The following is a 13097-nucleotide window of genomic DNA, read 5'->3' on the forward strand; positions in this document are numbered from 1 at the left end:
GACTAATTAGACTTTTGAACATGGTTGGAATGAAAAGTCATTCAATGCAAAGATCAAACCTACTGTTCTACCGAAGAAGTCTTAATTTTAGGAATGGAGCATAAAACTGGTAATATTCATTCCTTCAAGTAAGTGCCCACCAGATGTGAGACACAGTTCTAGATCCTTGGGAAGCAGAAGTTCTATAAAATGTATTAGTTACAGCTCCGGCCATGACAGGTATAGTTTGTTTATTATATCCAGATCCTATACAGGTCATTCTTGGTTAACATTAGTTAACTGTGTATGGTTTTTACTTTATTCTGACTCTGATTGTCTTATGCAAAAGACAATCCATCTATTACTATGAAAATCACTATTGGGTTTAATTTAAAATGTTTTTTTTTCATTTATCTAGTACTATAAAAAGAACTACAAGCAAATTTTAAAATAATATATTATTTTCAGTCCTATAACATCTTATATGTTCCACAATAATATTTTTAAGATATAACTATAAACCCTGAATTACTTTTGCATGCTGTATTAAATCTTTAACATTTAAAAAAATTAATATTCCTAATAAATAAATGAATGCATAGAAATTTAAATATAACACTTGCAAAAATAATATAATAAATTTCAATGTATATGAGTTTTTTATTCAAATAGAGCTCAACATGCTCAAATAATTGAAAATAGGTAGTTTTGTTTTCTTTTTATCTGAGTTAGTAACATTATGATTTAGTGACAACACAACAATCAAAATGTACTGTATGAGTATAATATTATTCAATCCGAGAGAATATAAAGAAGAATACTTATATAACTGTATATTCTTATTATTCTTATTAGCTGAAATTGTAGGTATGAAAGAATTAACATGCTAAAAGGTTAGTGAATTCATGTATCATTTTACCAACTTGGGATTTCATCCTGATAATTTAGTCAAAAAATACTTGCCAGAAATTCTGTTAATGAAGGTAAATATTTCTTACTTTTCCCTTTGGTTTTGAAACCAGAAAATACTGATTTGGGGAAGAAAAATAAAAGGAAATGAGCCTACAGTTGACTTTAAAATGAGGAAGTTTTGAAGCTATTTTAAAGTTACTTAAAATAGTTTCTGTATATTTAAATAGATTTATTTAGGTACCTCTTAGGTGAGTCCTAAAAGAAATTTCATTCTTCTGTCCTTGATTTTCATTTTTAAAAATATTATAAATTATAAAGTCATTTAAGGAGTTATCTTTTATATTTTATTTAAATAATAGTTCATAACGAGTCTTCTTTTTCTCCTTTGTGGCAGGCGCCATATGCCCCCTTGGGCAAAAGTTCAATTCTAGATGAATTCTGCTGCTTGCTATGTGGAATGAGGGAAAAATGGGCAGAGGTGATATGGCCACTGCAGGAGATATGGCCTTGGTGCTTACCAAGGTGGTATACTTACTGTATTCCCCAGTGACAAATAAATAAATTATGTGAGTTAGGATACCTTGTCATATGTGAATAACATGCACAAATGTAAGGCATTGCTACTATTACAATTGCGTGATTTGTTCCCTACGTTTTTGTTCATATGTATATAACCTAACAGATTTTTATTGCTGTGTTGTGTGTGTGTAAAATAAAACAATAGTGATGTTTATATTAAGTCCTCATTTGTAGAACACATGGGCAGCTGGAGAAAACTTTCCATGATGAAAATTTTTCAGTGTATACCAGTGCCTAATTCACTTGGGATTTCAGTCCTAGAATTTGATTTTTATGAGTTCAGGGAGAAGGGAATAGAAAATGAATCTGCAGAAGACGTGGAGAAAACTGAATGCAGTGGTTCTAATCTTTTCTTTAATCCATCTTCCCTGGAGATAACAGAGGGTCTTCCAGAATGGCACCTACACAATCAGTGCCTGGAGAAAATATATGGCCATCTGATCTAAATCAAATGGACAGATTGGTCCGCCAATAAATATTCAATATACATTCTTCTAAGGATGCACACTGCTAGAATATCCTCCTGATCATAGAACTGGTTCTCTGAAAATAATTCTGTTGATAGTGATAGAAATTGCATTGATTTTGAGTCTTGTATAGCAGTAGATAAAGAATATCTATCAATATCACCTGATACAGTGTTACTTTCCAAAACTCTGATCATATTGCAATCTATTTAAAGCAGATGATTTCTCAGAGGCTGGAAAATATGTCTAAGATATAAGATTCTCATGCAATTGTAAAAAGGTTGACTTTGACAAAAGGTATCAGGGCAACCTAAGACAAGAAGCAAAGTCATCACCAACACTTAGGATATTTCAAGTATTTATGAATACAAAAGAACTTAAAAGCTCTTCTCAGTGTTTTCAGTTGAACCCTTTCCTTGGGTTAACACATTGTTTCATACTATGCATAAAAAATAGTGGCAAAAAAATGGTGGGTATTGACTAGAAGAAAGTAGATGTTACGTGTAAGGGCAGCTATTAGTTCTATCATGCATTGAGCATCAGTGCTCAGCAAATCCTTTTTTTACCCTCTCTGCTTCAACAACTTCAGTTATATTTGCGATCTGCAGTGAGTCCAAGGGCAACGATGACCTGCTCTGAGTCAGACAGTGCAAGAGAACCAGATAGATCATGGTACAGATTTTCCTTAACCATGAGGTGCAGTTTATTGTGGTTTCAATTTCTTTTTTAAAATACAAAGAGTAGACTCTTGCTGAAAAGCTGCTCTCAGTTTTAAAATCTTTATAATTCTAAAAAAATTAAGGTAACAATTTTACATGCAAATATCATCAACAGAATGACCATGTCATTATTACAGAAATCAGGTGGTGCTGCAATGAACTTCTCTTGGACTCTCCTGAAACAAATGGAACTTATAGTCAACCTTACCAGCTAGGGATGATTTAGACAAATGAAACCTTTATGCTAATTCTTAGTTGACATCTCCACTTGATGCTGGGTCCTGATTCCATGAGGTATATGTATAGCCTTTTACAGAGCTTGGCAAATGACATGTGAAGAAAAGTTACCTAAGCATTCTTCTAAGGTTAGGAAAAAAGATGAAAGTTTACAAACACTGCAATTGTCTTTACTTGCAAGCACCAGAGTAAATACAAGAATATGCCAGATACTAAGTGGTATCTGGATTCCGGACATGGTGATGGATGTCAGCCAATGAGAAACTGACATACCTATACTTCTTCACTAATTGAAAAAGTATGTACATTTCTTTTTTTTTTTTTTTTTTTTGTTACATGGGCAGACACCGGGGAGCAAACCCGGGTCCTCTGGCATAGCAAGTAAGCATTCTTGCCTGCTGAGCCACCGTGGCCCACCCATTATGTACATTTCTGAAGCATATTGGTTACTCCTGTGAAGTCTATTGCTGCTCATTCTCAAGCTCTTCTCATACAAAAACTTGAAAGGCAAATAACAGGGAGCCAAAGGATATGGATATATCCTTTTGATCACAGGAAGGAAGTCAGCTTCCTACTTAAAGATTTCAGATAAGGAGAACCCAAAAGTTTTCATCTATATGACTCGGACTACAACTAAGCTGTCCCCTTTTGTCTGATTGCTGGCAAAACTTGTCAAACACCCCTAGCTATCACTCTCATGACCTTCTACCTATTTAAAGTGCAATAAATGTATTAGTTATTGAAATTATTGTTCATATAAATCTAGAATGAAACTTATGGTCAAAATAGAATAAAATAATTTTTAGAATAACAAATAAAGGTTACAATTAATGGCATTAATGATATGATGGTTGATGATGGTCTCTGAATTCTCTCTCTCACTAGAGTCTCCTTGTATATCCCTTGCTTCTAGTGTATCTGGAATAATGTCCAGAACATGAGTCTCGGAAATCATTTTTAGATGCAACTTTGTCTTTATTAAAATCTAAAAAGGATTCTGTTTCTCTAATACAGGCACTTTCATGGATGAGTGGATCTGCCCAAGAGCTAGCTCATGTGCTAGGCTACAACATGGATGAAGGATGGAGTAGATTTTCAGAGGCTTATAAAAGAGCCACTCTTCTCAAAGGCCAATGATTGATCCATGAACACCTCACACCCCCACTCTGGTGGTCCACAAGTTTATCCACAAAGCAAGAGTGAGAATTGTTAGTATCTGAATGAAGTTGCCATGCAGCAGAGAAGGAAGGATATGAGGTTTATTCTTCTCCAAGTGACCAGATGGCTGGAAAGTGCAGCTGAAATAGGCAAACACTACCACGTGACCATCTTGGTAGAGGTGTACTAGCATATATAAATAATGACATCATTGCACCTCAATATTACTTCATTCATGTATCGGTCCATGATTCATTCATCTATTCATCAAATATGTTTAGTGTATCCAATGTTCTATGCACTGGATATAAGATGACCATCACAGAGCCTCATAATTTATTGAGAGGGCCAGATACTAAGTGAATAATTCTAACCATGCAGTAATTTACAAAATAAATAAATAATTACACATAAATGGTTTAGTGGGAAAAAAGGAAGATTGATTCTTCTTAGAAAAATGATGGGAAACTTCTCAGAGGTGACATTTGAGGTGAGAATTTAAGGATGGGAGAAATGTATCAGGCAGAGAAGGGTGAAGTGGGTGAATTTAGAAATAAGAGATCAAATAATAAAAGTCCCTATTGCTCTACTAAAGCATCTAGAATTTATCTTGTTGAGAATAGAGATCCAATAAAGGGATTTTAAGTAAAGAAGTGACTCAATTAAATCTGTATTTTAGAAAGATTATTCTAACTATGTGGAATAAACAGATTACTATTGGAATAAATAGGGTGAGAATATTATTAATATTAGTCATCATAATAATGAGGCAGGCATTATTAGTCCCACTTTATAGATGAGTAAACTTTGGCTCAGAAAGATTAATTAAGATGACAAAGATTACATTTTAAGTGGCCAAGTTTGCCTGACTCTTGTGATTTTTACCATTTGGGGGTGAATTAAATAAACTTACAAGGAATGGTGGTTGAGGTGGGCAGGTGGGGGGCAGAATAGAACACCATCTAAGAGCTGATCCTGGTGTGTGAGTGTAAGGGTTTAGGCATGTGTATGTATGACTATGACAGTGACTCCATTCACCAGAATAGGCCATACAGAACGGAGGTTTTGGAAGGAAAAGGAAATAGTTGAGTTTGTAACCATGCAAGGTATTTGGACAAATGGAGTCAATTTCAGAAAAGGCATGGTAGAAATGGACCAGTAAGGCTAGGAAAACTCCTTGAAAATGATAGATACTGAGACATTCCTATTCCAGGTCATCCATTACTCCCCATTTCTTCCCATTGCCTCATGACATTCACAAAATGATCAGCCAAGAGTGAATGGGGTTTGGTGGGGCTCTGGATCCATGGGAGCACACTGGTCTTCAATAACCAGTGTATACAGGTACATGATGTGCTGAAAAGTAAGGAAAACTAAGACCTGCTCTTGTAAAGCAGAGAGAAAAAGAAAAAGTGCCAGAACTAATTTCTCTCTCGACCATAGTGTACCACTCTGCAATGTGCTTCCCTAATTGTTACTAGAAACCATTCCACACTCTTCACCATTTGACTAGGTTCTTAGATTCCTACTTTATCCATTTTAGAATTTCTCTAAATAAGGGGTCAAATCATCAATTCATTTTTAATCATCTGTATTCATTCAAGTCCTACTCATATATTTAAAGTCCAGACTTGGGTTTTAAGAAGTCTCTTCCACTATTATCATCCTTGATTTCCCTATCACACAGATATGTAGATGGTACTACCTGATTTAGCATTTAGTATTTTCTCATGTTTGCCTGGGCATGTTAATATTTTCCTCCTTACTGTATTGTGAGCTTCTTGAAGATGGATGCATGGGGCCATGCTTCCTTCTTATGCCCATCACACCCAGCAAAGCGCTGGGTGCATAGTTATCAAAAGTTGTCAAAAACAAGCCTGTTTTTTCCATGCTGCACATCTGCAATTTCACAAACCCATTAGCACTCTTTAGTTTTCATTTTCTTCTTTCTGTACTGAGAATTACAAGGACCTGGTGGAAGGCAAGTGTATACATTTTCTGCTAACAAGGAATGACAGGAAAAGTGAAGGTCAAGAAAAGGTCACAGGAGGTCAGAAGCATCTACAAAAGACCACCATTTCCTGAATCACAGAGGATTTGTTGTTTTTCTTTTTAGCTTATTTTTTTTTGTATGCTGTATAGTGGGGTCACATTTCATTCTTTTTCCATGTGAGTATACTGATAGTGCAGCACCATTTGTTGAATTTTTGTTTGTTTGTTTTGTTTTGGGGGAATTGCATGGACCAGGAATTGAACCCAGATCTCCTGCATGGCAGGCGAGAATTCTACCACTGAACTACCCTTGCATATCCCATTAACTTTATTTTTGTAGGTGGGTATTGAATATACTTTTCCCTGTTGGAAAGAAATATTCTCATATCTGTTTCATCTCCCTTAAGGTCAGTAAGACGGAGAGTATCCACAGCTATGTACACCGTTACTTTTTGGTTCTCTAAACTATACTTTGGATTAGATGGTAAAGTCTGTCTTTCCTGCCTATTCTATACTGGTTCCCCAAACATGTGTGCCATAATTCAATTCAACGAACACTTAATGGGTAGGACAACTATAACATGATAGGTTCTAAACTAGAGACAGTGTGCAGGGAGTTGAGGATGATAGAGCAAGTCAGACTTGTCCTGTGCCCTAGGGGATTCTACAGTATGACCGGGTACCTGGGAAGAACAATGACAAATTACAGCAAACAGGAAGACAGGAATGAGTTGGGTGTTGTGGATACAGAAGAATACAAGATCAGAAAGATAAGGAAGGCTTTGTGGGGAAAAAGTAGATCTGGGAAGGGAGTTTTGAAAAATGAGGATTTTTTTACTTGGTAGAGAAAGAGATAAAATATTGCTAAAGCTAAAAGAACAGTCCCAGTTAGAGCACTGAGTTGTGAAAATGTACCTTTTCCAGTGATGGGTGGCTTGTGCCTCTAAGCTGTGAGATATAGAGAAATGTATAGCCCAGCTGGACAGAAAAGGAAAGATGGGGTCAGAGAGCCAAGGTCTCAATATTAAAGACTTGCCTTCACTCTGTAAGCAATGGGGAACTTTCTATGCTTCAGGAGGAAAACTGAAGAAGTAGAGTCCAGAGTAATAGACAAAGGAAGAAAATAAAGCTAGGAAGACCTTATACCTTATACCTGGCAAACATCATTAATAAGGAAGAACATCCAGCAACACAGTAGCTCTTACAAAATGACCTTGTTTATGACATTTTATGTGAATGTCTGGTCACAAAAATGCCAACACTACAGACCTGGGAAGGTTAAATTCTACCACAAGCCACATTAATTCTTGTGGGCACAGAGTATGTTTTATCCTTTCAAAATTACCTATTAAAATACAAGAACTCCTGAAAGGGTGACTTAAGCAACTACTTGACTGCTTGCTGGGATAAGGGCCATAATGTTTTATTAAAAACACATTATTCATTTTGTATCTCTACTTTTTCACCATGATTATATAATTCCTAGAATTGCAAAATTTTGGACTTCAGAAAAGCACAGGTGAGAACAGGTTTTTCAGGTGGGTATAAGAAACAGCAGACTAACAAACTGAGTTAAAACTATACACAATAACAGGGTAAAAAGAGGTTTAAATTTTCAACTAAACAGGTCCCATCAAAAGGTATTAAAGCTTTCAATTTTTCAAACAGAAACCCAGTTTCTGTAATCCAAACCATGCAGTCTGGATTACATTAACTAAATACCAAGCATGACTGGACTACCTGGCAAACCTTATCTCCCTGAAATTGGAAACAATTAACATTCTATTTATTCATGAGATTAAAACCTCTGAGGTGTAAAATGGCAGGTTGTAGTGTTAAATACCTTGCCTGAATACCCTATTGAAGAAAGACAAAGTCCTTTAAATTATGTGAATTTAGGTTGTTGCCGTTCAGGTTTTAACTCTCTTGACAACAAAGTCAGAGCCAATATTCCCAGGAATTATATGGTGATTAAGAGCAGAGATTGTGGGATTAAGAAGCCTGGGTTTGTACCCCAACCTAAATACTTACTTACTGCATGATTTCAGTCTAGCATTTAACCTCTGAGTGTCTTATTCGTCTGTATCTGTAAAGTTGTTATGAGAAGCAAATATGATAGCATGTGTAAAGTGCATAGAAGACTGAGGGACATATCATAGGAATGCAATAAATGTGAGTTGCTAAACTATGTGAAGACGCTATGCCTGGGTTTTTATTCTAATTACAATTCTAAAGCTTGAGGATCTTAGTTCTCTAAAGGAACCAAAAGATCATTTTGGCTAAGCTCAGCATTTTATAGATGAGAATGCCGTGAGAGTTAAAGCACACACCCAAAGTCACACAGGAGGTCAGTGGTAGGAGTGGACTAGATTTTCACATATCTGCTTCCATTCCAGGGCTCTTGGAGTGTTGCAGGCAGCCCCTGTTTGTTAAAGCCACTTCCTTTAGCAGCAGGCAGGCCTCTGTTTACTTGGGCCTGTTGAAAACTCTTCCAGGTCCTGAGGATGGTCAATAGGCAGGGTAAGAGAAGTCCCTGTGAAGTCCCCTCCCCCACAACCGCTCATCTGCTTCTGTAAACCCAGCTTTGCACCCTTCCAGATTTAAACCAGCCAGTCATTTACCTTGTCTTTAACGTGTCATCCTGTCTATAAAAACTGATGTTAACCTTTTGTTTGGAACTCAGACTTTCAGAGGCTATTCGGCTGAGCCCTTTGGCCATGGATGAATAAAACCTACTTCCTGAAACGTCGGAGCCTCAGCCCTGGTTTTTCCTGTTTCCACAAAATGTTCTAAGTGGCTTGTAGCCTTGTCCCTGTTTCACGCAACAGGAGCAGACACCGATTGACTGCTGATGGGGAAAGTTGGAGCATTATCAGCCATCACTGCAATTCATAAGAGTAACTCTTCCTCCCCACTGGGAGGGTAGTCAGCAGGAGATCATCTTCATTTGGCTCTATAAACTGGTCTATGGGTTTATGCCCCACCATAGGCCCAGTGTTTCAGGACACCCCTTTCCCAGGCTATGGAAAATTAAAGACACTGGAAGTCCCCAAAGCAAACATTTTCTTCCTGATTCATCTCAGTAATGACACACCATCATTTTACAAAGATCCCTGCTCTCTACCTACTCTGTGGCCACAATGAGCCAGCTTGGGAACATGTGAAACTGTAAACATTTGTGATCTTGCTGATAATACCCACGTTTACACTTACAGACATCTCAAAGGGGAGAACAATATTTGGATATTAAATGGAATATAAGGATGACAGAAGCAATAGACTTTTTCTAGAAGTAGTCATAATTTATAGTTGCAGCTAGCCTCCTTTTTTTCCCAACCAGGGGCTTTTCTACACTTCTGAGAAACTCTAAAAGGTATAAGTTGATTAAAAAAAAAAAAACTAAAAGAAGAATATTTCTTAAGTAAAGCAATAATTTACAGCAGAAAGATTGTACACTCTAAGAAACATATTTGGGTTCCAATTAATTGGAGGTTCACCAATCTTAGAGGATATTTAGTTCGAATTATTCCTCATGCATTTTGGTTATTGATTCAGAAGACTGATTTTGTTTATAAAGAGCTTTCAGTTGCCCACAAAATTTTAATGCTTTGCTTGTAATACTCTACAGAACTTATTTGTAGCCATTAAATTATATGTCATCAGTGCTTTCAATTTTACAAGTGGTTTGAGTTCGATTTAAAATTTAGAGTCTTCCTGGAGCCTCCCATGCCAAAAAAAAAAAAAATTTAAAGCCTATCAACTTTAATATCAATTGTGAATGAACAAATAAGGCACCAACTAGCATAAAATGTAATAGAATCTAATATCAAGATGAAGATAAAGAACAATTGCCCAAATATTCTAATATTCTTATCTGGTAAGTCATTCTTAGAAATTTTTTCTTGTCCAGGTTGCAGATCTAATTTCATTGTAAATGTGAAAATCATGGGTATTGTGTGATCAGAGGGACTGGGGAAAATTTATCTATTTGTTTTTATAAAACTACGAATTTTCAAAATATTTTTGGTGCTTAAACTATTGAGCAATACAGTTAACTGGAAGAAAAAAAATTTAAAAGAACCCAGAGATGATTGGAAATCAGTGTGCTGAGAAACTGGGCATATTGTCACTTAAGCAACTAATCATGTAATATTTCTACTAGGTTAGTTTCTTCTACCACTCTTTCGTTCTAATCTTAAAAATTAGGAATTACCCATATGTGAATTGAAGAAAGCTATGTTTTTTTTAAGAAAACTGAAATAATAAAACAAGTTCCTTGTAATTAATCATTCCAGTTTTGGGTTCAATCAGTACTGATATTTAATTGACCTACGTAAATATATGTTCATCTATAATTACTCAATAATTTTTACAAATACTATTCAGTAGATATTGATCTTATGAAAGTATTTTAAATGGAAACAAGCAGGAGAGTCTGGGTGATTGATGGAAATACTAACTCTGGGTAGACATTTCCATGCACTCTATCACTTCTACTAATCCATGTGTTCCCTTAGGATTATTCTCTTAGGTAGAGGTATGGACATATGGACCCAGAGAAAAACCTGAACACAGAATTGTTGAAGAAAATATGCATGTAAGCAAACTTTTCATGTTGGTAGGAACCAACATCCAGATGTTTAATATGTGTCAGAAGTTAAAAAGTGTGAATGTGGACTTTTGCAAAGAATGTTTTCTCCCAATCTCAACCTCTTATGAGAAGTGATGCCAAGTCAGTTCTGTGGACAGTACATGTGCAAAGCTGGAGGAAAACTACAAGAGCTTTAGTGTCTGAATCAAAGAATACACCAACCACAACCTGATACTGGTATTTCCAAACTCCCCTTCTTGAAAGAATACAACATCTTGAGAAATAAAGCACATTTGCTACTCTTTTTCTCTCCTAGCTATTCTGCTAATTTTCCTTAAAGATAATGGAATTCTAATTTATCAGTCTACAAATCATGGTAAAACCAAATTCACCTGTACCTATGAGGTGATGGATAACTCTTAGGTACCTTCATTTTCCTTCATGTAAAATCATCCTTGTTTCTCTATATGAATCAGCATTTTGTAAAAGAATAGAATACTTGAATCAGAACAAAACGTGATTCAGGGATTTTGAAAAACTTTCTGGTTTCAAATGAGCAACAGTAACGTCCTAAAAAGTTGACCTAACTTTGTTATTTGTTAGTTAAAAGCAGCTCATTGCAGAGGAAAAGCACATATGATTTATGAGTTTTTCTCTGTAGAGCCTCAGAACTTTAATCTATGGCTCATGAAAGGGTGCGAGAGCAGCTTGAAAATTATGCTGAGCTTAATTATACTTAATGTGAATTATTCAGAAGTGCAGACAGAGACTAAAAATTTATTTCATACAAAGAAGCTTGACATTTTAATTGGTCCTTCAGAATAGAGACAAAACAATTTCCTCTCAAGAAAATTTACATCTTCCCTATCCGAGCCACAGCCTCAGTCAAGCAGAACTTCATTAACAAGATTAATTATCACGCTGTGTCTGCTTCATCAGGTGTATGGCCCAGGTAAAAAGAGGAATACATAGTAATGACTGACATTTCAAGCAGACAGGACTGGTTCAAAGAGGCAAATATGACAGATTGAGCCACTGTACCTTGGTCATTAGCCATTTTGTCAGGGTATTCCACTGTGGGGGGAAAAGAAATAATATGATTAGACATTGACAGTTCCCAGCAAGGAAGCTGACATATCAAATCAACAGTTTAGTTAGCAGATTTTCAAATATCAAGGTCAATGTCCTATTGAAATCAAATTGGTAAGCAACCAAAGTCATATGTAACTATTTCTATTCAAGAAATCTGTAGGGGAAAAAATTTCAAGTCAGTATTTTTGCTGTAAAAAGCATTCTAAAAATTTATCACATCCTTCTAAACATAAACTCAGAATGATCATCATTAAAGTTTAATTAAAGATAGAACTAATAGTAACAAAGAAAACATATGTAATTGCCAGGTAATTGTCACTCACATATATTAAGTTCAGGAAGCTATTTCCTTGTATCCAGTTTTTTCCACAAGAGAATTTAACCAATTCTCATATGGATAGGGTAAATAAGATATCATAAATACAGTATAATTGAAATGAGTTCATGAGACATTGGACCTTATGAAGATAACGCTTGAATTGTTCACAACTTCAGGTAAATTATGTGTAATGGTCCTGAAAATGATTGTTTAAAATTTTAAGACATCTCAAAATTTTTTTCAAGTTGACTTCTATTAAGCAAATGTAACTACCTTTTATAGGAGATGAAGTTTTCATATCATTGCTTTCCTAGAAACTTTGATATGACTTCAGGCCAATGCAGACATTTGTGATGATAGCATTATATGTTGGGCCTCTATCAATTGGAATTATTTCAACTATAATTGACTGTCTTTGTGCTTTGAATCTTTGGGGTATGTTTAATTCAGTTACTTGCACTCAAACTTAAACTTAGGATACTATGTTTAGTTATTTGCTGCTTCTGTATGTTCCAGTTAAGCTCATACAGTGAAAAATAAAACATCAAGCCCCTGGATAGCTATCTGTAACACAGGCAATTTTCTCATTACACATGGTCATCTTACAGAGAATCTATCACAATTGTTTGAAAAATAACTTAAAGGGAATGTCCTAGAGGTGGTGATTCTCTTTTTTCTAAATGAAAGAGCAGAGCTGAAATCATTGTCCAATTTACAGAATCAAAATGCTTAAACAATATCAGCAAAATTCCTTTCCAGATGAACAGGAGGACAGGTTTCCAAACAAGAGAACCAATTATAATTATTTCCTTTTAAAAAATGTAGATATATATTTTTTAGAAAAATATATACTAAAAAAATGTATCTTAATAAGTAGTGGACTTTTGAATTCTGAATGTTATTTGGAAACAGGTATACGCACAACGGTGCTTTTTTCAAATATTATTTTATTACAGAAATTGTAGCTTTATAGAAAAATCATGCAGAGAATACAAAGTTGCCTTACAACCCACCCTCCCTTATTAAGATGGCATTAGTATGGTATTTTGTTA

At 35.4% G+C, this 13097-nt stretch overlaps 1 protein-coding gene across 1 annotated transcript in view; it reads right to left on the reverse strand.

Annotated features, from left to right (window-relative positions):
• Positions 1-13097, reverse strand: part of LOC143662401 (netrin receptor DCC-like) — a 294187-nt gene that overhangs the window by 33401 nt on the left and 247689 nt on the right. Inside the window, exon 15 of the mRNA XM_077136090.1 lies at positions 11676-11708. Within this exon, the coding sequence (XP_076992205.1) occupies positions 11676-11708 (33 nt within the window). The remainder of the gene's footprint in view (positions 1-11675; positions 11709-13097) is intronic.

This window comes from Tamandua tetradactyla, chromosome 18, assembly GCF_023851605.1.
Source record: "Tamandua tetradactyla isolate mTamTet1 chromosome 18, mTamTet1.pri, whole genome shotgun sequence".
NCBI lineage: Eukaryota > Metazoa > Chordata > Mammalia > Pilosa > Myrmecophagidae > Tamandua > Tamandua tetradactyla.